Below are 25,198 nucleotides of genomic sequence, written 5' to 3'. Positions count from 1 at the left end.
GCCTGACAGGCAACCAGACAGATCCTATCCCCGGCATCTCATGTGGCCCTCCCTGCATGGCCTAGAGTGACCCCTGAGCCAGAGCCAGGAGGAAGCCCTGAGCACCAGTGGGTGTGGTCCAAATTTCAAAAAGTAAAGATAGAATAAAAAGTATAATGCACTATTCTCCTGTTGTTCATCTATTTGATCGAGCGAGCCCAGTAACGTCTCCATTGTGAGACTTGTTACTGTGTTTGGCATATCCAATATGTCAATCACGAGTAACTTGGGTAGCTTGCCAGGCTTTGCTGTGTGGGCAAGATACTTTCGGTAGCTTGCAGGGCTCTCCGAGAAGGACAGAGGAATTGAACCTGGTTGGCCCTATTGGCCGTGTGCAAGACAAATGCCCTATTGCTGTGCTATCGCTCCAGTCTATATATATATATATATATAAGGTCTCTGAGCTTGTTCTGATCCTTACAAGGCACTTTATAGGAGAGTGCCCCCCCAGAGCAAAATATCTGGTAAATTATCTACACAAAATGATTCTATATGAAGTGAACATACACTCAGTGAATTGGAAAGTGAAGTAAGAATTGAATTATTAATAATCACCATCGTTCCCCTTAATGCATACGTAATTTCCCTATCAGCCTAAAACTTCAGGTTTTCCTCCAGTCACTTTCTTTCCTGGGCTCCGTGCACTAGAGGCCAGTGTGGTACCTGGAGGCGGACTTCCAGAGACTTGTCACAGATGGCCTTCAGGCAGGTGGCATTGACATTCACATCATCTTCCCCTGATGTGTCGTACAGGACTACCAGTGGGATATCAGCTTTTTCAAGTATTTCCACTGCGAAGATCTTTCCACAAGTTAAAGATTCAACTACTTTCACTAAGTCGGGATCATCGCTTAGAACTTCTAGCCCTGAAAAATAGTGAAATGTTTTGATTCCCACTTCATTAATGACTGTCTGTCTCATCCACTGACGAGCTATGCATTTTCTACCAAGAGTTCTTTGAAATTTCACGAGACTATTTCACAATTTTTAAGATTACCTGCTCTTGGATTTCAAACATGTATTATAACGTGATTGTTCTTTTGAATAACCATACCAGCACAATCATAAAATGAGAAGAAAAGTTGGCGACCCAATCAGTTTTATAATCTTCCTTCTTTTTATCTACACAAGACACATAAAACCAAACTGCTAATGCACACGAGAAGTTACCAGCTATGTCTTTGACTCCTGTACGGGCAATATTCTTCCTCAGAATATACCTATTATTTTTCATTTTCTAATTAAGTTGACACAGTTTTCCCCACTAAAAATCAAAAACATTTATAGGGAATGCAGCCACGTTTTCTCTCTCTCTTTCTTTCTTTCCCTTCTTTTTCTTTTCTTTTCTAAATTTTTGGGTTATACTTAAGTGTTCAGGATTAACTCCTGGCTCTGTGTGCAGGGATCACTCCTGGTGGTGCTGGGGACCCAAACTGGGTCAGTGGCACTAAGGGCTCTGCCCTACTGTACTATCTTTCTTTTCTCTCCCCCACCCACTCCCTCCCTCCCTTTCTCCCTCCCTCCCTCCCTCCTTCCCTCCCTTGCCATGGTGATCCTGAGGATCAGAACTTTCTACTTTATCAAGGACAAATTAGGATGTCACATACCACAAGTGCTAGCTATATTTTAGTGAGTCTGGACTTTTCGCTTGTGATTCCGTGTGTTTTACATCTATGACAACTGAAAGTTCATCTCTTTAGTTCACCTTTCCCCCTGCTCCCTGCTGAGCCCTTCACCTGAAGCTCAAAGACTACTTGAGAGCTAGTATTCCTCGGTCCTGCCTCTGCTGTCACTAAACTGTAACGCTCGGATCAAACGGATGTCAATTCAGCATCCTAAATTCTGTCCTGTGCGCTTGATAGGTTCTTTAAAAAAAAAAACAAAACTCCTACTCCTCACACCTGGCATTACAGGGGTTACTCCTGGCTCTGCACTCAGGAATTACTCCTGGTGATGCTCGGGGGACCCTGATGCTGGGAATGGAGCCCAGAGTCAGCTGCATGTAAGGTAAACTGGTATATAAGTGGATTTTACAATTACTTGGCCACTTATCCCACAAGTAAAGTCAAACCAAGCTCTTCCTGACCGCTGGGCTCATCTAGGTAGGGGCAAGAGTTTCTTCCCTGACTTGATTTTCTGGAAAGATCATTCCTGGGCTCCTGTTCAGGCTCTCTGGTCCAAAGCACACTCTGGTGGCTGCCCTCACCCTGCCACGGCAAGGGGCTGCTGTGCTTCCCGTCTGGCCCCACCGAGCTGCCCTCCCACATGTACAATGCTTGGAGGACAGGCAACAAATCAGAATGGTAGGCTGCGGGCTGTGGGCCAGGGATGGCATGTGACCTGTGGTTAAATTTATGCTGGGCGGTGTGAGGCAGTGTTGCTCATAAAGCAGCACCCCTGGGGTCCTCTCCGCGGGGAAGCAGCTGGGCATGAGGCTCACAGCACGCCTGACAGACGCCAACCAATCAAGCCCCACGATATAGAGCCAGTGGCAGCTGTTGCCAAGGCAGCGGGGCCAGCAATCCATTCCTCCAGGACAGACCGTGGACAGTTTTGCGGTAGGATGGATTCCACTGGATGTGTGCTCGGTGCAGACAGGGAGGCACGGGCATACTTCAACAAGGATCCCCTTGCACACCTTCCAGGAAAGGGCGCGGCGACAGTTCACTCAGGGCTGACCGCCCAGAATGCAACCTCACCTGTGGATGACTGTGGACAAAACGTGGGTACAAACAAGTGCCCCTTACCTGCCAGTTTGCACTTCGTGGCTTGGAATGAGAGTGAACAGAATTTTGGGCTCAATTTGTACGCTTTGCTCTTTTCGACATTCTCACAGAAGCCGTAGTCAACGTAGCATACCTGAAGATAACAGAATAAAATAAACAGAGCTTAGGTGCAGATAAAATGTTTTAGCCTTGCTTTTTTGTTGTTTGGGTTTTTTTTGGGGGGGGGAGGGGCAGACCTGGCAATGCTCAGAGTTACTCCCTGGCTCTGCACTCAGGGATCACTCTCCTGGCAGTGCTTGGGGGAACCATATGGGATGCTGGGGATTGAACCCGGGTCAGCAGCATATAAGGCAAGTGCCCTCCCTGCTGTTCTATTGCTCCAGCCCCCGAGTTGCACTTCTTAAAAAGTCACTTTCTACTGTGTGTTTTTGTATCCCCGGGATATATTCCCAGGAGTGGTATTGCCGGGTCATATGGGAGCTCAATTTCTAGTTTTTGGAGGAATGTCCATATTGTTTTCCAAAATGGCTGGAACAGCTAGTGTTCCTACCAACAATGAATGAGAGTCCCTTTCTCCCCGCATCTGCGCCAGCACTGGTTGTTCTTGTTCTTTTTGATGTGTGCCAGTTTCTGTGGTGTAAGATAATATCTCATTGTTGTTTTGATTTGTATCTCTCTGATGATTAGTGATGTAGACATTTTTCATGTGTTTGTAGTCATCTGAATTTTTGTTTTTTGAAGAAGTTTCTGTTCATTTCTTCTCCCCATTTTTTGATGAGGCTGGAGGTTTTTTCCTCAAAGTTCTACCAGTGTCTTGCATATCCTTGATATAAAGCCCTTATCTGATGGATACTGGGTAAATAATTTTTCCCATTTAGTGGGCTCTTTCTGTGTTTTGGTCACTGTTTCTTTTGAGGTGTAGAAGCTTCAGCACTGTTCACAATAGCCAGAATATGGAAAAAACCCGAGTGCCCGAGAACAAATGACTAGTTAAAGAAACTTTGGTACATCTACACAATGGAATACTATGCAGCTGTTAGAAAAGATGAAGTCATGAGATTTTAATTATAAGTGGGTGGACATGAAGAGTATCATACTAAATGAAATTAGTCAGAAAGAGAGGGACAGACATCGAATGACTACACTCATAAAGTAATACAATATGAGACTGACAAGGACAGAGGATATAATGTCCAGGAGCATCACTCCATGGCGTGGAAGCCAGCCTCATGTGCTGGGGGAAAAGGCAGTTGGTTTGGAGAAGGGACCACTAAGTCAACGATGGTTGGAGGGATTGCTTGGCATGGAAGATGTATGCTGAAAGTAGACTAAGGACCACACATGCTGGTCTCTTAGTATCTATACTGCAAACCATAATGCCCCAAAGTAGAGAAAGAAGGAAAGTGTCTGCTGCAGAGGCAGAGGGTGGGATGGGGTGGGTGGGTGGGAGGGATACTGGGAACACTGGTGGTGGAGAATGGACACTGGTGGAGGGATGTGCTATTATCCCGTTATCTCTACCTACAGTTTGGATCCTGCTCTTGGCAGTCAGAGAGAAAACAGGCTGGCTCCATGACATAAGAAACCACCAGGAGCACCCCGGGAAATCCAGAACACATTCCCAGCATCATCCCTCCACGGAGTAACTAGGAAGGCCACAGTAGGGGCTGGGATTGGGGTTGGAATATTGAATACCTCTAACAAATGCATCACAAACAACTCTAACTAATGCATCATGAACAACTTTGTAAACAACAGAGTCTTAAATAAAGTGAAAAAAAAATTTTAAAGATTGCTGGGGGCTGGAACGATAGCACAATGGGTAGGGCGTTTGCCTTGCACATGCCGACCTGGGTTTGATCTCTCCATCGTCTTGGAGAGTCCAGCAAGCTACCAAGAGTATCTCGCCCACACGGCAAAACCTGGCAAGCTACCCATGACATATTTGATATGCCAGACACAGTAACAAGTCTCACATTGGAGACTTTACTGGGCCCGCTCGAGCAAATCAATGAACAAGAGGACTGTGCTACAGTGCTACCATGCTGCTTTTCCCCCATTCCTGGAGAAGCCTGTATTCTCTCTTGAACCAGCTTCCCTCCCTCCTTCCCTCCATCCCTCCCTCTCTCCCTCTTCCCTTCTTTCCCTTTCTCTCTCACTTCACAGTCTTTATAAGTAAAGCTTGTTCAATAAAAACTATGTTGTTTCCACCCCAAAGGAGAGAGAGAACAAAAGGGAATGCCCTGCCACAGAGACAGGGTAGAATGGGTGGGATGGGGGTGGGAGGGATACTGGGACCCGTGGTGGTGGAAAATGGGCACTGGTGGAGGGATGGGTATTTGATCACTGTATAATCAAAACCCAAGCACAAAAATTTGTAAGTCTACAACTGTACTTCATGGTGTTTCACTAATAAAAATTTTTAAAAAATTATGTTGTTTCACTAAATAAATAAAAATTTAAAAGGTCTGGGGGGAAAAAATAACCACTTCAACCTCTTCAGAGGGAGCCTGCAGAATTAGCTGACTTGCTTCCCGGATTGAGTCTCAATGCTGTGTATCTGCAAGGTGGCTGCAACCCATGCTGGCCCTAGTGGGCCAGCGGGGGTCGGGGAAGGGGTGGGGGGTGGGGGGGATGGGGGAGTGGGGTGGAATTGCCCGGATGAGCAGGCCAGGCCCTGGGTCCTTTGCGATTCTATTCCTGGCTCTCTGGCACCACCAAGTGGCTGAAGACTCATGGCACCACCTGAGCAATAACAGACACAGGCTCCAAATTCTCAAACCCTCTAGGACCTGCTGCACAGAGGGAGCTGGTGGGCGCCCACCACGGTCCCAGAGACAAAAGGCTTGCTAAGTGGCTGGGGCTTTTCCAGACAGAGTAAGAAACCTCCTCCTGCTTCACGGGCATGTGGGCAAGAAGATCCGGCCAGACCTGCCCTGAGCACAGCATTCTGCAGAGGCTCAGGCTGCTTCTACTGACCGAGCTGGGCAAGAAGCCGAGACAGCACAGTGCAACGGCGGGCACTTGGTGCACTAGTTCACTTCATTGGCCCCTTTAAATCTTGGCCACCAGAGAGGTGTCCAGCCCAGCCAGTGTGGATTAAGGGGATGACTGGGGGACAGGAGACAGCAGCAGACAAAAGGAAGCCCCCATTATATAAAATGAGACTAAGGACCTAAGGACAATAGAAACAAGGGCCAGGAGAACTGGTCCACAGTTGGCAGTCTTCCTCAAGCGCCAGGGGCAAGGGCAGCTGGGATAGAGAAGGGACCACTAGGACAATGACGGCTGGAAGGGAGGCGTAGGCTGAAAGTGGGTAAAGGACCAAACATCATGGCCTCCCAGTATCTGCATTGCAAACCATAAAGTCTAGCAGGAGAGAGAGACAGAGACGGAGAGAGAGACAGACAGAGAGAGACAGAGAGACAGACAGACAGACAGACAGACAGAGAGAGAGAGAGAGAGAGAGAGAGAGAGAGAGAGAGAGAGAGAGAAAGTGCCTGCCATAGAGGCAGGTGGCAGGGTGGGGATGGGTTGACGGGAGGGTAACTGGGGACACACGTAGGGGGATGCACACTGGTGGAGGGATGGGCATTGGAAAATCGTGTGACTGAAGCCCAATCATGAGAGCTTTGTAACTGTGTATCTCACAGATATTCCATAAAAATTTTTTTTTTCAAAAAAGGAAGCCCCCCCCCCTCCATTACACGTAACCAACCTGGGTTCAATTCCAGGGACCCCATATAAATCCTAACTTCATAAGTTTCTGTGTTTTGAGTGTAAATCTTTCATACAATTCTCAAGAACCCACAAGCTCGGGAACAAATGCACTTTCATGCTAATGAAATGAGTGGCATCCCTTTCTCCTGTCCTGACTCTGTGCTTGGGGGGCCAGGGTTTCAGGGTTCAGGGACTGGATATTTGCACTTGGTGCCACAAAGGGACTGATAACGGCACATGGGACAGGTTTGAAATGATGCAAGAGACCCTCCCATTCCCTTTCCCGTCGGATCTGAACACTGGTCCTGGTGGTCGTAAAAGAAGAATAGGAATACTGAAGCTGGGCTCACAGTGCTCCAGAGTCTGCCTCGAGGAGGGCAAGTTTCAAACTGGGAGAAAAAGAAACAGCAAGAGAGGCGTACAAACAGCCCGCAAAATTCAGACACGCGTAGCCATGTCTTGAGGAGGAGAGGGCTGCAGTTCATGGTTTCCTGACTGAGGAAAGCAGACACAGGGGGATGTGATTAAGGCTAGGGGCACTGCAGCCTGCCAAGGGGGCTTCTGGCTTCTCTAAGGACCCCCGGAGGGCAGCACTCGGGACAACCCTGGGAGCATGCAGCAAGCTCCCTTTTGGCCTGGCTACAGAAGAGCCGTTGCTAATCTGTGTGGCCGCCCCTGCGTGCATGTTTTGGTGTGGGAGGGCTGGGTTCTGTCCGAAGCACCGCCTGGTCCCTGGAGCATCGCCAGAGGAGATCCCAGAGAACCAGCTACCACTGGATGTGGCCCCAAGACAGACAAACAGGCAAGAATTCCCTGTCTTAATGGAATACGATGCAGCTGTCAGAAAAGATGAAGTCATAAAATTTGCATATAAGTGGATCAACATGGAGGTATCATGCTAAATGAAGTGAGTCCGAAAGAGAGGGACAGACATAGAAGGACTGCACTCATCTGTGGAATATAAAGTAACAGAATGGTAGACTGACACCCAAGGATAGTAGGGATAAGGACCAGGAGGATCGCCCCACAGCTTGGAAGACAGCCTCACGTGCTGGGGGAAAAGGCAGCTCAGATAGAGAAGGGACCACCAAGTAAAGAATATTTGGAGGGCCCGCTCGGAATGGGAGATATGCACTGAAAGTAGACTATATACTGAACATGATGGCCACTTAAAGCCTGTATTGCAAACCACAACACCCAAAAGGAGAGAGTGAGTCAAAGAGAAGGTTCCTGCCACAGAGGTGGGGGGGGGGCTGTGGAGGGGATAGTGGGAGGGATACTGGGAACATTGGTGGTGGAGAATGGCACTGGTGGAGGGACGGGTACTTGATCATTGTATGACTTAAACGTAAGCACAAAAATTTGTAAGTCTGTAACTGTACCTCCTGGTGATTCATTAAATAAATAAAATTTTAAAAAAAGACTGCCCATATTTTCAACATTCTGGAGGAAAGCAAACAGAAAGGACAGGGTCTCTAAAGCAACACTTACGTCTGAGCCACAATGGGTCAGTGTTCCCAAGGTCAGGACAAAGTAGCCCGCACTTGCCTTTATTTTATTCTCTTCTGTTGAGATGATCTGTGCCCGCAGCCAAGCGTCTTCCTCGGCATTCACGGCCAGCAACTGCCCAACGTGCACCGTCTGGACTGGGGTGACAACAGGGTTCTTGCTGTAGTATTCCTTCATCTCGTCTTCCATCAGTTCCTGGGCAGCAGAATAGTCTTTGCCGACATACCTGCGTGCGAGGGGGAGCATGTGAGTCAACCCCGCAGGAGGAAAACCAGAGGGATTCAGCTGCGCTGCTTGGTCTTGGCCACTGCCGTGTTTGGATCCATTCTGAAACTCGCGTGTGTCAGGAAGGAGATTTAATAAAACATCGGCATCTTGATAAAGGAAAGTGGCAATATTGCAGGTGACCCGGGAAACGAGACCGAGGCCCAACACTCCACCCTCTAGAGCACAAGCAGGGCAGCAACTGGGAGGGCTGGCCGTGGACAGGGCCAGCGGTCGGGAAGTCGAGGGAGGGACAGGGCTAAGAGGTATCAGAGAAGGGAGGAGCGGGAGAGGAAATGGAGAAAGGAGACCTCAGCGGAGGCGCTGAAGCAAGGGCCAACTTCAGACTCTGATGCTACTGGAGATCGTCCTTGTTCTAAGAAAGAGAACCAAGCTGACCGCTTTTCCCTAACTAAGGCAGCTCTGAACAAGGCTAAAAACTCTGAAAACCAGTAACATGTTACTAGCAGAAAACAAAGTCTGAAACATTCGATCCAACCCAATCATGTAACAACCTTCTCCCTCAACTTAGTAATGTTTTAAACTACGTACACAAATATGTTAAATCCCAGTACCCTTAAGACACTGGAATTTAATGATAGCTTCTATCTAAATGCCTCAAACTATATACGGTGTGTTTTCAGGGCGCATTTCTGTGCCTTCCTACAAGTTCCTACTATTGAAAACCACATTCACACCGGACCAGTTCATGCTATCAAAACATACTGTTCTGGGGGCTAGAGCAATAGTACAGAGGGTGGGGCACTTGTCTTGCCTGCGACTGACCTGGGTTCGAACCTGGGCACCCAACATGGTGTCCCTGAGCCTGCCAGGAATGATCCCTGAGTACGAGTACAGAGCCAGAAATAAGCCCTGCGCACTACCAGCTGTGACCCAATCTCCCTCCTCAACCCACCCCACCAAAGAAAACCCCCAAAAAACAAACAAACAAGCAACAACAACAAAAACCCATATCATGCAAACAGATTTTCCTGCCAGGATAGAAAACTGAGTCTGGCTCCAGGGATAGGAGCAGAGACATGGTTTTAACCAGAAGACTGTGCTGTGCTGGCACAGAGACACCTGCCCAGGGAGAAGGGGGCGTGCCCACAAGAACTTTGTTCTTTCTTGTCTAGGTTTCACCCAAGGCCCAGGCGTCCTACATCCCTTGAGAGATCTAAGCACCTGAGAATAGACCATGCCTCACTCTCAGTCCCACATCCTGGGAATGAGACAGATTCCTGCTAGTTGCTGGTAAGCACTTCAGAGTGAAAGGACTGTCCTGTCTGACGCTGGGCTTCTGCTCATTGAGGTCAGCAGCAATGCCTGCTGGGAACAGGCACAGAAGGATCCCACTCCAGAGGCTGGTGGAGATGTTCTCTAGACGGTCAAATCACAGACGTCGGCAAGGCGCTCTGCAACCCCCTCCTCTACCTTCAGGATGAGGGGTTTTCAGGTGACTGTCAGCAGGACAGAAGACACCACAGTCACCCTGTTTGGGGGCAAACCCTTACAACAGGCCTCAATAAATGAGGGAAATGCCTCTTTTAAGGCAATAGCTATATTTACTAAAAACAAAGTGAACATGTCAATCACTCACTCCAGAAACAGCTGGAATACTCTGTCATTCCTGATTTTTCCAGTGTACAGAGCTCTTTTTGTTCTGTTTTTGTTTGGGGGTCACACCCGGCAGTACTCAGGTTACTCCTAGCTCTGCCCTCAGGAATCACTCCTGGCAGTGCGGGGAAGACTGTATGGGATGCCGGGGAATGAACCCAGGTAGGCTGTGTGCAAGGCAAGTGCCCTACCTGCTGTACTGCTGCTCTGGCTTTGAGTACATGAAGCTTTACAGCTATCACAGTACTGCTGCAGTTTTTACTCTTAACCGGCTATCTCCTGGGCCTCCTGGTGGTGCTGTGATGCTCCTGGTACTTAACTGGCTGACCTGGGCTGCAGCGCCAGGGTCTGGGTGGTGGTGAGAGACAGCTTCAGCTCTCTGCAGTAACCAGTCAAGAATGGCTACATGACTTGGAGGGGTAGGGGAAAGCTGTTACAGTTGGTAGAGTTGGGGACACTCCCTTATCTTCAGCAGCCTGTTCTAATATCTCAGCTATACCACATCAGTGGGAGCTTACAGGGAAACACCATCTCTGCATAAAACAGGACCCTCCTATGGGGCCAGAGTGATAGTACAGTGGGTAGAGCACTTGCCTCACACATGGCTGATTTGGATTCGATCCCATATGGTCCCCTGAGCACTGCCAGGATTGATTCTTGAGTGGAAAGCCAGGAGTAACCCCTGAGCATTGCTGGGTGTAGCCCAAATACAAAAAAAAAAGGAAAACAAGACAATAATTTCCAGCTCTCCTTGGTTGTTATTTCCTTCTCCCTGGAAATGAACCTATGTGGTCCCAAAATACACAGTATTGCCTACCTTGTGGGCTGACTTTCAACTATAGGTTAGGCATTGCTTTCAACGATGACTTTTTTTTCATGTTCAAATGATATTAGCATTTCCATTTTAAAAACTACAGTAACAACAAAGTCTCCAATGGAGACGTTACTGGGCCCACTCGAACAAATCGACGATCAACGGCAGGGCCTTTACCTTTACCTTAGTAATCTTTACTCTTAATGGTTGCATATTTTGAAAATTTAAGAAACATCAAGCTATACTTCATTATAACTTTACAGAGAGAACTAGGAGTATGTTATTTTTTCCTTAGTCCTGAGCTTCCACATGAAGAATAAACAATCAGAACAGTCACAGGATCCTAAAGAATTAGAAAACAGGGACCAGGGGATATAGTCAGTAGTAGAGAACTTGCCTTGAGCCTGTGAGTGGTCCTGGGTTCTATTCCTGTCTGGCACCTCAAAAAATAGGAAGGAAGGAAGGAAGGAAGGAAGGAAGGAAGGAAGGAAAGAAAGAAGAAAGAGAAAGAGAGAGAGGGAGGGAAGGGGAGAGAGAGAGGCTTGGAGGAAGGGAGGGAGAGAGGGTGGGAGGAAGGAAAAGGAAAACAAATTTAAAAAAAGTTAGAAAGTAAAACTTGCCTGATAACCACTTCATTAGTGTTGCTGAGTTCAACCACCAATACAGATGGCGATGCCTCGGTGGGAATGGTTAATGGAGGAACCGTTATATTGTCAAAGTAGCCATCAACACTTCCCATCATATTTTCTTCTATTTGCAGGTATTCTTGTTCAATCATAGACTTGATATCACAATTGTCTTGTGCCTGCTCTGCATCCTGTAGGACTTTGTCAGTGGGCACTGGAAGTTTAGCATAGAGGATGGCCTTCTGAGGGTTTCCAGAAATGTAGTCTATGGTACATACATCAGAAAGTGAGGCAAGATTTTTCAAGGCATCCTCCGGGACCCTCATTTTGTACATGTCCTCAAACGCTTTCGGGAGGGCACTGGCCCACAGACCACTCGAGTATTTCACCAGCAGCTCCGCAACTTTCTCTTTAAAGTCTCCTGGCATGACTGCCGGGCATCCTTTTGATGGTGGTACTTGTTTCGGAGAAGATACTGGGGAGGGAGGCACTTTCTCAGCTTCCTGTTCACTTCTCAAAAGCTGCTTTCTCTTAGCTGGATACAGAAGTAAGTCTTGACCACCACTGCAAGGTTTTTCCACCTGAAAAATTTTTTAAATAAAGCAAGTGATAGATATTTCCATAGCTACAAACAACCCGAAAACACAGGAATGCATTTTAAACTCAATAGTAACACTTTTTTTTTTCAAATTAAGAATATGAAAGTACACACTGTACTCTTCTCAACTGCTAAGACTTGAAGGCATTGTCTTCATCTGCAAAACAAAAAAACAAAAACCAAAAACCCCATTAGGAGCCACAACTCAGAAGTGAAACAGTCTGAATGTCCCTTAGGAGGCATCTGGCCTCCTGACTGAGGCAATGAGGGGCGCTTCGCAGCTGGAACCCACACGTCAGATTTTGTGCTCTGCCACACCTAAGCAAAAGCTTATAAAACACAAGACGGGGTGGAAAGAAGTTGTGAACGTATCTCTGAACAGTTAGGAATAGGCCTTGTGGGAAGAAACCCAAGAACTACGTACACAGAACTGAAATGCTCCAAGAAAACCCTGGGCTTATCACTACAGATAAGGGTAAGTTTTTTCAAGGGCCACAGCAGAAAGTTAGCCGCAAGTGCGGCCTCTCCAGTGAACCACTCTTAAGAGCGCCTGGCAGGGGCATGCCATTCCATCACTAGGTTGCTGTGCATCCGTTCCCGAGGCGCCTGGTGGGATGGCATCTCCTGGGAGGAGTGGGGAGAGTGAAGACACTCTGACACACAGCATCGTGCTGCCTGAGCTCTGGGTTTTTCTACTCCCAGGACGGGGATGGGCGGACTCCACAGCCCGCTCAAGTTGGTCGTTCGTTGCGGGGTTGTCCGCGTACCAAACCTGAGTTCGGTGTTTGGGGGTGGCTGCGTGAGTGGGGGAAGTCCAGAGAATTATTTTGTGTGGTGGGAAAATCTGAGTTTCAGTGCCCAGGGAGCTTGGTCAGAGCTCAGGCCGCTTGTCCGTCCTGGGTTGGGTCCAGCTGCTCCGGCAATGCAGCAGGAGGGCAGAGTAGATGGCAGGGACTGGGGGGGACCGAGCCCCAGTGCTTAGCCAGCCCTACTTTCTGGCCCTTTACAAGCACAGCTCCCACCAGTGACTGGGTCACCAGACTGAAGTGAGTCTTCAAGACCTCTGAAGTATTCTTTTCCTGTCAGACCCTACTTAACTATCCAGCTGCTGCAATCTAAGCCTGCCAGAGGGTATTTCTTCATCCTCCTCCTCCTCCACCTCCTCTTCCTCCTCCTCCTCCTCCTCATCATCATCATTCTTTTGGTTTGGTTTCGGGGGATCACTCCCAGCAGTGCTCAGGACTTATTCCTGGGATCTGCACTCCAGGATCACTCCTGACAGTGCTCTGGGAACTGTAGGGGGTGCTGGCGAATCAAACCCAGGTCAGCCACTTGCAAGGCAAAGCACCCTACACTCGGTTCTGTTGCTCGGGCGCCTTGGGTGATATTTTAGACATCAGCCTCTTAAAACTGTTTCCATTTCTGACCTCTTCGGCCTGAACTTTTTTTTTTTTAACACAACCATCAACCATGGGATATAAAATAGGTAGACAAAACCAGATGCCTGATAATAAATGATTATTTTGAAACTAAATCTAAATCATGTTTAGGACTCCTGGTCGCAACAGGTAACATCTGTGGTTTTCACGCACGAAGCTCCTGCACCACCCAATGCCGTCCGTGTCAAATAAATGTTTTAAATAGTCCGCAGTCCTCACATTCAGTTAGGCTACCCTAGGTGGGCTCACAGCCCACACTTGAAGCAGAAGGTTGTACGACCAAGGGTTTTCAAGCTTTTGAAGCCCAAGGAGGAGAATCTGAACAAGGACAACCTGCAAACTGCCAGATGACAGTCATTTTGGCGGATCAGTAGTTGTCAACCTTTAGGTCAACAGAAGAGAGGCCAAAACCCACTATTCTTCCCCCATTCAGATAAAAACACAAACTGTGAAGAATAGAAAAGGGGCTGGAGTGACTGTGTAGCAGGTAAGGCATTTGCCTACACCAGGTTTGATCCCTGATACCCCGCATGGTTCCCTGTGCACCACCAGGAGTAATTCCTGAGTGCAGAGCCACGAATAAGCCATAAGCATCACTCGCTGTGGTTCCAAAACAATAAATAAAAATAAAAGGAAAGGAGGGAAAACTCTGGAATTTTAACTGTATGTCTTCACAGAGCTCTTTGGAGAAACTTAGTCAGGTATGGAAAGAAAGGAAGCTCAACAGACTAAGGGATGCTTTGCATGTGTGAGGCCTGGGTTCAACCCCTGGCACTGCATGATCCCCTGAGCACTGGCAGGAGTGACACCACCAATGCAGAGCCAAGAGTCACCCTGGATGACTGCCAGATGTGGCCTCCGAAACTAAACCAAATCAAAGGAAAACCTAGGAAAACATAAGAGTACTGAGAAAATGTACTTTTTTTAGTAAACAGAAAGATAAAGCCATCATAGGAAACCCTGATAAATGTAGTTTTGGGTGGAAACAGTAGGCTTCCATGTCCAAAGCTGACCGCACCCTGTGAACCTATCTTAAAATCTGCTGAGTTGTTTTAGTTTTCCCCTCACCTAGCCCATCTCCTCTTAAATCTTGGCGATGCCTTTGAAGTTGAGGGTAGAGGCCAATATCATAGTGAAGTTCTCTTTAGATATAGTGAAGCTCTCAGAAAATACACGTCCCAGCTGACCTCTGGCATCTTCCAACTCAAAAGAGGACCACTTTATGATTGTTTTTTTCAGCGAATGAAATGGGGTGACTGAATACTTCAACTTTTGTTTGCAGTCACACTTCCCAGTCCCAGAGCTTCCCTTCCCATCCGTGTTTTGCTGTGGGCTGTGTTTTGCTTGTAAGTGAGTGGTGCTGGAGAGCCTCGTTCCCAGCCCTCCCCTCTGCCTTACACAAAACCAAGAGCAATGACTAACAATGAACGATATCAAACCCCTGAATATGAGGGCACAGCGAGTTCCTCTAACATGGGTTTACTGTCTGGATAGAAATTATGATCCCTATGTCCATTTAAGATGAACTGCTTTACAGGACTAGAGAAGAATTCCCATTTTCCTGAACTTCACTGAGAGTGAGGCCTAAAGATCAACTGGAATTACTAAACTACCCAGGGCTATGTCTTCTGGACCATTTCTGCCAAGCCTTGTCAGTCAAACTATAAAGCAAATTTTTGGCCAATAGTTCTGAGATAATTCAATATCCAAATAATTACATGAATCAGAAGACAGGTCTAGGCACTCTCCAGTATGCTGCTTGATCCCAAGAGGGTGGGTTTCTTTCCAGCAATAGAGCCTCTTTAAATTCAAAACAGCATTCACTAAGACTAAACATAGCTCTGACTTTTTCAGCCTGATACGAGCTGGAGTTGACTCAGATGTTCTTCAAATACATTTGACAAATATTCATGGGCAATAGTGTTATGAAAAATAAGCCTGGGCCACTTGATCAACCAATCTTTAGAGTACGGCCGAAGACTTACTCAATTCAAAGGGGGGGGCTGGGGGGGGAGTTAGAAAATGTTTATCAAGAGTGAAAAATATATACTTTTACAAACAAGTCATTTTTCCCACTGCCATTGTTTTAAATTTTTTATTTGAATAAAAATTTGTGCTTCCAAGATGCCTGAATGTGATTGCTATACGTGCTCCATAAAATTTGTCTCTTTTTAAGTTTCTGGCAAATACATTCAGAAAAGCCATCTGCTTGTTTATCTACCTTCCATTCCCCCCCCCCCCCCCCACACACACACACACCAACTGAAAAAGAAGCTACCCAAAGATAGGAGCTAGAAAATGGTTTCCAATATGGTGGGCTAGAAGATGGTTTCCAATATGGTGGGTTAAAAAATGGTTTCCAATATGGTGGGCTAGAAAATGGCTTCCAATATGGTGAGCTAGAAAATGGCTTCCAATACTGTGGGTCATCTTCACTCTGCTCTAAATATGGCTGGATATACTACTCAACCTCACTGTCCAAGACAGAACAGCTTCCTGATCCTCACGTTCAGTCAAAGTGAGTCAACACCAACTTAAAGCATGCCTTGGTTGCTATTTCTCTAGTGTGATGATCAGCTACTCATCATTTCAGCTGGATTTCTCAGGAGAGCGCGTTTCATAGTTCCTAGTCATAGTTATCATAGTTTATTTTCATAGTTTCTAACCAAGTCCACCTGATTCAGATACACACCAGAGGGAAGAGGTCAAAAACTCTCTTGTGCTATACCCACACACACACACACACACAGAGGAGTAGACTCAGGACTGCAATGTGTCCTTTTCTTCCAGGGTTTCTGCTTTCATGGATCCACATTATATCTTTGGTTTTGAATGTCAATCAGAAAAATCAGCATGATACGAGAGCCCATGTGACCACAGGAGGTACGATGTCCTCACCTCGATCTCCCAACAGGAGGGACAGGTAAGTAACAAAAACTACCAACTTCCGACACTACTGACTAGACTCTGGTATTTAATAGGCCTTGACGGTTCTATCCCCACAAGTTCATACTTAGCTCAATTTCAAACACATTTGGGATCACCCACTTGAACAAACAACTCCCATACCTGGGTCCCTGCACGTTTGGGGAAGGGAGATTCGATTCTGGTAGATGGGAAACCCAAAGACTGAAAAAAACATCAATTTCTTCAGGACTTCTACTAGGTCACAGAAATAACAACTGTCATCCCTACTAGCCCAGAAACTTCCTTCTCTTTAATCTTCAGAGTTCTCTGCCTTTCTCTTTCTAATCTTACCTGTGTTGTAAGTTAAATTCTTGAAGCCAAATTCCTTTGAGTCTATGGAGGCTTATTGGCCAACTCTATTACATGGGCCATTGGGGTAAACAGTTTACTCAATTGTTTCTTATGGAATTAGAATTTTTCTTTGGGATTCTATAACAGAATAGTTCTTGCCCAATGAAATTAAAAAAAATTCCCAAGGGGCTGTATGAGTCTCATCCAGCCATAATTTTGCTTCCCCTGAATGGTGGCTTTTTGTTTTAAATCTCTAAATTCAAATTCTCATTTTGTAGACTCACCACCCTGAGACTCACAAATCAGAGATAGTATAGTCACAGTTACTTGGATACCTTTTCTCCAGAATTCCAACCTCTAGAAGCCATTTTGAACCCCAAAGCAAACTATCAGAAGCTATCTCTGGCAGGAAATAAAGACCTCCAGAGATGTCCAAGAGTTCTCTACCAGAAGCTGGTTTATCTTGGTTCGCCTGTTTGCAGATAGAATCCAGGTCCTCCGTAAGAGCATGATGGTTCTGTTCTAGAGTGCTAATAAGCTGAGTCCCAGTGAGACAGATGAGGGAATAGTTCCCGGAGACGGCACTGGGTCCCAACGAAGACAAACAGATTAAGTTCAGACTGCTCTGAACAGTCTAAAAAACTAAATTTATATAAAATTAAGTTTTCATAAAAGTTTTTTTTAATAAAAAAATTAGGTTATATATAAATCTAACTGGTGGGACCTAGGCTACCTACCAGAAAGCAGAGAGAGACAGAGGTCAACTGCCCTGACTCAAGCATGCTAACCTCTCGGCTACAGTGTGCTGGGACAGGGAAAGGCAGGCCCAAGGTAGCGGAAGTGCTGGTTAAGGAAGGGCAAGCCAAACACTGCTTTGGAGCCAGGCCCTCCCCAAAAGGAGGTACAAGGTATTGTGTTCAGGGCCCACTCCCTGGAGAGTCAATCAAAGGTGCAGATGAAAACCTCCTCCCCGTCAGCACAAATCCTACTCACCAATCAGCTCTGCAGAGATACTTAACACTGTTTGATGATCTCTTTATATTTATGAAATATACTCATCAAATTGATATGAGCTGGAGCGATAGCACAGCGTGTAGGGCGTTTGCCTTGCACGTGGCCAACATGGCTGACCCGAGTTCAATTTCTTCGCCCCTCTCAAGAGAGCCAGGCAAGCTACCGAGAGTATCTCGCCCACACGGCAAAGCCTGGCAAGCTACCCATGACATATTAGATATGCCAAAACACAGTAACAAGTCTCACAATGGAAACATTACTGGGCCCGCTCGAGCAAATCACTGAATAACAGGAAAACAGTGACAGCGACTCATCAAATTATACATGCAGAGCCTATGTAAAATGAAATATCTTATAATATTTATACATGTGAAACATATTTATTTCATCAAGAGAAAGAGGCTACAAACTGAAGATTTCTTCTTCAGCTACACACAGCAAGGCCATCATTTCCCGGGTCCTTCTGACCCTAGGTTTCTGTGCTATGTTTGAGACTGGCTGGTCCTAACTGTGGCTTAACCTGCTACCAAAGTGTTTCTACTTTACTGCAGGATGCAAAAGAAAGGAAAATAGCCAGGGTGTTATTATTTAGAGCTGCTTGCAGAAGGTAGTTAAAAAAAGATAAGTCAATACCTTCCTTTCAGGAATGCCCCAAGTACAGAGTCAGGAGTAAGCCCTGACCACTGCCGGGAGTGGCCCCCAAAGAAACAAATTAAAAATTAAATTTAAAAAGCGTTTTGAAAACATTTTTACCAGATGCTAAGAGGGCTGGTTTTCTGCCCACACCCTGCACCTGGGCCTCACCAGGCCCACTCCTAGAGCCGACTAATCTGCGGCGAGGACCGTGCCTAAGAGGCCACTCAAGCTGGACCTTGGCATATGAAGAAGAATGGCGGTGATGTGGATGCTTCATATTCTACTCCCACTGTCTGGACAGAAATAACCAGGCAATAAAGATGGGGGCTCAGGATGCAGCTCCAAGGTAGAAGGCATGTGTGGAAAAACCCTTGCAAGGTTCAATCCTCAGCAAACACACACACACACAAAAGATGAATTTTAGTGCTAAAAGAACGACAAAGAGTTGTTTCAGCACCTGGAGTTTAGTAGAAAACCACATATTTTAGGCAAAACTGAAGCTAAAAGAGGTAGGTACTCTTTCTCACCTAAAACTCTAGCCAGGGAAATTCTTATGTTTTGTAGATATGTAGAGAAGCTAGGATGAAAATAACCCCTCCCTGTTGGGAGAATCCTCCCAGGATGGGAGATGCGTGCTGCGAGTAGATTCTAGACCGAACATGACTGCCACTCAGTGCCTCTTTTGCAAACCACAGCACCCAAAAGGAGAGAGAGAACAAAAGGGAATGCCCTGCCACAGAGGAGGGTGGGGTGGGATGGGGATCGGGGGTGAGAGGGATACTGGGACCCGTGGTGGTGGAGAATGGGCACTGGTTGGAGGGATGGGTATTTGATCATTGTATAACTGAAACCCAAGCACAAAAATTTTTAAGTCTACAACTGTACCTCATGGTGTTTCACTAATAAAAATCTAAATAAAAAAAAATTTTTTTTTATAAAAAAGAACCCCTCCCAAAGCCACAACTTAGCTACATAAATACTAGTTATTATCATGGAGTATAAAATAAAGTATGTGAAGGGGCACCTGTAAAATTAATTTATGAAGTAACTATTCTTCAAGATGACTTTTTTTTGCTCAAGCGGGCCCAGTAACATCTCCATTGGAGACTTTGTTGTTACTGTGTCTGGCATATCGAATACGTCACGGGGAGCTTGCCAGGCTCTGCCGTGCAGGCTCTCCGAGAGGGGCGGAGGAATCGAACTCGGGTCGGCCATGTTGGCTGCGTGCAAGGCAAACGCCCTACCACTGTGCTATCGCTCCAGCCTTCACTCCAGACTATCGCTCCAGACTTTTTTTTTTAAAAAAAGATGACTTTTTTTTTTACAAGAGCTTAATAGTGTTATTTGTGTATTTAATAATAAAAAAGGTTAAGTTCATTGAAGGCTTATTATTATTTCAAGAATATTTATGGATTAAAATAATAAAGAACCAGGGGCCAGAGTGATAGCACAGTGGATAAGGCATTTTGCCTTGCACATGACCTATCTGAGTCAATCCTCAGCACCCCTTATGGTCCCAGAGAACTGTCAGGCATAATTCCTGAGTGCAGAGCCAGAAATAACCTTTGAGCATCTATGGGTGTCGCCCAAAAACCAAAAAATAAAATAAAAATATAAAAGAGCCATATGTGGGCTGGAGCGATAACACAGCAGGTAGGGCGTTTGCCTAGCACACAGCCGACCTGGGTTCAATTCCCAGCATCCCATATGGTCCCCCGAGCACCGCCTGGAGTAATTCCCAAGTCCATGAGCCAGGGGTGCATCTCTGGGTGAGACCCAAAAAGAAAAAAAAAAAAGAGCATACGTATTCCAAGAAGGAATTCTGGGCCTGAATTTTTCAAATCAAGCAGACTAGAAAAACCTCAAGTCTCAGATCAGTTGAGTGTAAGAGGATAGATAAAAATATTTGTTTATTTTGGGTCGACACCTACATCCACTCAAGGCTTACTCGTGATTCTGTGCTAAGTTACTCCTGACTGTGCTCAGGGAACTGACCATTTGTGGTGTCCGGGACTCACCTTGGGTTTGCCGTGTGCAAGGCAAGTGCCCTGACACCTATACAATCTCTCCGACTCCTGCTAGTGTATATAATTCTATATCCAGTGCAAAACATTCTTCCCAGATTAGCAGTGAAATGGTATTGGTTGAACAGCAACTTGGGAATTCCCATCACAAAAATCAACAATGCTACAATCTACATAAATCAGATGTAACATTCTTTTGGAGGGGTTGGAGTTTTGCGGCCATATCTGGAGGTGTCTCTTGGTTCTGTGTTCAGGGATTTCTCCTGGACATAATGGTTTCAGGAGACCACATGTGGTGCAGGGGACCACACTAGGTTGGCCAAGGGCGAAGCAAATGCCTTACCGGCAAACTACCTATCTCGCCCCAAAACACATTGTAAATTTTTTTTTTTAAGCACTGTATCATTCACTTAACGTCAAGCATATCTAATTCTACAAACTTAGAAAACGCTTCAGTTTAGGTTCATTGTTAATGTTACTATTCAAAACAGTTACACTGCTGAATAAGTTCTACTAAATCAAACATTTAAGTCACTTGGTCCAGAAACTGATGCCAGCTAGCTTTGCATTTTTTCAAACAAAAAATATATACTCACATTAATTTTTAAATTAGCCCAGATAGCTAAAATTTGATCAGGTGACAAATTTTAAAATCCTTAAGAACAAGCAAATAAAATATGAAGGTAGTACAAAATTAAAAAAAAAATCCACCAGTAAATGCAAAGCTATCGGTATCTACTGGTGGAATTCAATATAAAATGGCTTACATATTCTTACCTACGAAAAGCATTTCCGAAATAAACGGAAACAAAACCTAAGAACAGCAACCATCACATATAGAGAGTCCTCAATACCACACAGCTCTAATAAAACTACGTGGTTTCGTTCATCTTGGAGATGATGATTAATGGGCCGTGTCATAAAGTACGCCACGCTCCTGAGCTAAAGGGGACAGGAGTAAGAACTCAAATGTGCAAGTGGGGCAGGAAGGAGGCGGGCATAAGAAGGGAAAATAAAGAGAGACGTACCGTGCAAATATGAGGCCAGTGTTCAAACTGCTGTAAAATCCCTTCATTGAGCTCTTCTTTATATAACTCCTTGTAAAAATGTGGAAGCTTAGATATCCAAATGCCATTGTTATGCTTGTTTAGTATTTCCTTTATGCGGTTTTGTACCTCATCCATTTTAAGAGAGGCAGGAGGCATAGGATTTGCTTTTTCAATAGTCTTATTTAAATTCTCTTAAAAATTTAAAAAAAGACAGAATTAACCGAAAGATGCTTAACATTTCAGAAGATCTCCATTACCTAGCTGAAGGGTGATTTAAAGGTATTTTTGTACCTAAATTATCACTGTTAAACACATGAAGGAAAGACAGTCAATCTATGTGTGTCTTTAGGCTTTGCCAAACTTCAGATTTGGGGCAGTGGGTGAATAAAGGATGCAGGAAAGCAGGGAAGGCCACACCATGCCAACTTTACTTGGAGTTTTAACTCTGAGATAACAAGCAAAGGGAACCAGACTCCTCTTATTTCCCAAGGGATAGCTGAAGCATCAGGATGCTGAAGATACCCCCGGGGTCAGCTGCATGCAAAGCAAATGCCTTAACCCCTGTACTATCTCATTTAAAAAACTTTATTTTGGGCCCATTCCTGGGGTCACTCCTGGCCATACTTGGGGTGGCAGGGATCAAACAGGGTTTGGCTGCATGCAAGGAAATACACCTTACTTAATCCTGTACTATCTCTCCAGCCTCTGAATTCTTTGGATTTTATGTAATCTTTGAAATCCATTATGTCCATCTGCCAATGCTCAGTGGTCACTGCACATAGCTAAGTTACAACTAAAGCTGTCAAATGGTGGAAGTACCTAGAATGGACCATTTTCTGAGCTGAAGTTCCATGTTCAATAAAACAAGTCCCCACCCTTATTTGGCCTACCACCCCCTTTTCAGAAATAAGATTATTCTGTGTCCACACCCTCCCCCATCCCCACCAAATCTACCTTCTTTAAGCAAATCAACAGAAAGCACCTAACCACTCAACCCAGCTTCTGCACTCCCCCATCACTCCTGACACCCTGACAGAAGGCGGCATCCCCCACCCACTTTGGGAAATACTGCAGAATCTTAATAAGTCCTTAGAATCAGAGCTGACAGAGAGAAAAGGACTTCTGCAAGTAAGAAGCAGAAGTGAAACAGAAGAGGTGTGATATGAGGGAAGCCTTTAGTACCAATTAAATGACCTTGGAAATTTTATTTTCTCTGATTGTGTAGGGTGTTTTCTCTTTAGGTCAATTAATAATTTGAAGAAATTAGACTACAAAGCTACCTCACCACCACAAAATTACCATTTTCACCAAGATCTAACCTCAGTTGACTCTCCCAGAGAAGGAGCACAAGGTAATGTAGTTCTAAGGGCTAACAGACCTACCGCTGATGTACATTATATAGTGTACATCTCAGGATTTTCATCCTGAGTTTCATCTCAGGATGAAAGTGAGCTTATGCTCTGCAGTCAAAAGAATTTACTACTGAGAGAGCAGAAATAGACAAACAAACAGGCAGGCATGTGCGCGCGCACGCACACACACACACACACACACACACACATATTCTTTGTAGCCTAGAACAAACATCCTAGACATCTGAAAATCCTACTGTGTTTGGCAAAAATCTAAAAAGGGGAGTTGGTCTAAGGAGTTATACTGACTTTGAAATTTTATATTGGAGAGACCAGAACTGATGGTGGTATCCAAGTGTATGCAGAATTATCAAGTAGCTAAAAATAAATTGTAAACAAAAATCAAGTACAGATTATATCTGACAAGTTTTTTACACATTAAAAAAAAATGAACTACACCTTGGAGACCCAATCTTGATTAGTTTCTGAGTGATGTTAAGGTATCCTGATATCCGTATTTATGGTCATTATTTGTCAATAAACTGAGCAAGTTATCAGATTCAGGAAGCATTTATCAAATTCTGGGGAAACTTATTCCTCATATAAAAATTGGTAGTATGATTAATAAAATCCCAAAACATTAACTTAAAAAATAGGAAAGAGAAGGGGAGAGATAAGGTAAGAGAATATGAGAACAAAGGTCTAAAACTAACATCAGTTATTTTTCTGTGGGGTCTAAATCTACAGAATCCAAAACGTTTTTATGAAGGAAATATTTTAAAAACGTACCACTCATTTCCTTAGCGCAGGTTTTTGAAAGATGCATCTGAAAAGGTGGTGGAATAGGTGCCTTTGGACTAAACCTAGATATTAAAAAAAAAAATTAAAATCCAAATAGAAAACTTCAAAGTCTATAGCAAATCTCAAACACATTGCAGTCTTTAAAACCTTTTCCGCATTGAACAGCAAAATAAATCATTTCAGAATAAACAAAAGTAAAAATGAGACCTGGTATCAGTTTTCATATTCATATTCACCCCTCCCCAAAAATGCAAAGTTGGGCTAGAGAGACGGCGCTAGGGCTATCTTGCCTTGCATGTGGCCGACCCAGGTTTGATCCCCAGCATCCCATATGGTCCCCCAGGCACCACCAGCAGTGATTCCTGAGTACAGAGCCAGGAGTAACCCCTGAGCATTGTTGAGTGTGGATCCCCCATAAAACAAACAAAAAAAGTGCAAAGTTAAAACTATAATTTAAAAGGACTTTGAAATTAGAATTCCAATTAATCAATCTTTAAGGACTAGTAATTAAAAAATAAAGAAAAACAGGCTGAGGGGGGTGAAGAGACAGCATAGGGGTAAGGTGCTTGCTTTGCACATGGCTGACCTGGGTTTGATTCCCAGCACCCGATATGGTCCCTGGAGCCATCAGGAGTGATTCCTGAGCACAAAGCCAAGAGTGGCAGAGTGCGGAGTAAGTCCTGAGCACAGCCAGGTATGATCCCCAAAACCAAAACCAAATTTTTTTAAAGAAGAGTTGAAAATCATTTTGACTATGCTCAGGGCTTAGTCCTGGTTCTGTGCTTAGGGGTCAATCCTGGTTATGCTCAGGGACTAGAAATGGTGCTGGGGATTCAACCAGGGTGGCTGCATGCAAGACAAGTGCCTTAACCCCTGCACCATCTCCCCAGCCTGAGGCTACTTTGGTATACAGTTAAAAAGGAAGGACAAGGGACTGGATTCACAGCACAGTGGGTAGGGCATTTGCTTTGCACGCGGCCAGCCCGAGTTTGATTCCCAACATCCCATATGGTTCCCTGAGCTCCGCCAGGAGTAATTCCTGAGTGCATGAGCCAGGAGTAACCCCTGTACATCACTGGGTGTGACCCAAAAAATCAAAAAAAAATGAAGGACAAGCAGACCCCAGATACGTGTTCAAGTGGCAGGAGCTTAAACATGCTGACATGTTTATTCTTTTGCTGAGTTAACCCTGATGTGCACAAGGCAAATGTTTTTATGTTATAGAGGCACAAAGTTATAATATGCTCACCATCAAGGGGTGACTATGCCTTAATCAGTGCCCCCCCAAGTCACTTCCAGTTTGCTCCCCCCACATCCCACTTCAGTTCTCTACAGAGTCTGAGGGCTGGTCTCCACTGGACCAGGTCTGTTCTTTGCTTCGTCTCTTTATATATCTGCTATTTGTTTTTTTCCGTCTGACTTACTTTGCTTAGCATGAGCCTGTTTCGTTCTATCCAAGCACAGCGGAGTGAGATCTTAGTGTTCTGCCACCTGAATACGACTCCATTCTGTATATAATCTCATGACTTCTTTATGGAGGCCTGGGGGGTCACTTATGGCAATTCTTCAACCAGCAGATGGTTCGATGTTAGAAACAGGGGTGCTGAAGCCCTGCAGTGATGGGGAGGGACCCCCAGCTCACCACAGTGATGCTCTAGCACCATCACTTCTTTTTCTTTTATCACTCATCTGTCACTGGAGCGATAGCACAG

The 25,198-nt window shown here is 45.3% G+C and overlaps 1 protein-coding gene and 1 non-coding gene across 2 annotated transcripts in view; one reads left to right on the top strand and one right to left on the bottom strand.

Moving 5' to 3' along the window:
• The window catches only part of TDRD7 (tudor domain containing 7), a 61,116-nt gene that overhangs the window by 16,429 nt on the left and 19,489 nt on the right, over positions 1–25,198 (bottom strand). The window contains exons 5-10 of the mRNA XM_056117194.1: positions 23,475–23,548; positions 21,313–21,524; positions 11,310–11,896; positions 8,034–8,220; positions 2,787–2,898; positions 703–905 (exon numbers count right to left, since the gene is read on the bottom strand). Coding sequence (XP_055973169.1) covers positions 703–905; positions 2,787–2,898; positions 8,034–8,220; positions 11,310–11,896; positions 21,313–21,524; positions 23,475–23,548 — 1,375 coding nt within the window. The remainder of the gene's footprint in view (positions 1–702; positions 906–2,786; positions 2,899–8,033; positions 8,221–11,309; positions 11,897–21,312; positions 21,525–23,474; positions 23,549–25,198) is intronic.
• LOC130026729 (small nucleolar RNA SNORA61) lies at positions 6,751–6,879 on the top strand. Its single transcript, XR_008792919.1, has one exon. It is a non-coding gene; the product is annotated as a small nucleolar RNA SNORA61 (small nucleolar RNA).

Source organism: Sorex fumeus, unplaced genomic scaffold (assembly GCF_029834395.1).
Source record: "Sorex fumeus unplaced genomic scaffold, SorFum_2.1 ptg000034l, whole genome shotgun sequence".
NCBI lineage: Eukaryota > Metazoa > Chordata > Mammalia > Eulipotyphla > Soricidae > Sorex > Sorex fumeus.
Note: the sequence above shows the minus strand (reverse complement) of the source record. Positions and strands in the feature narration are given on the sequence as shown.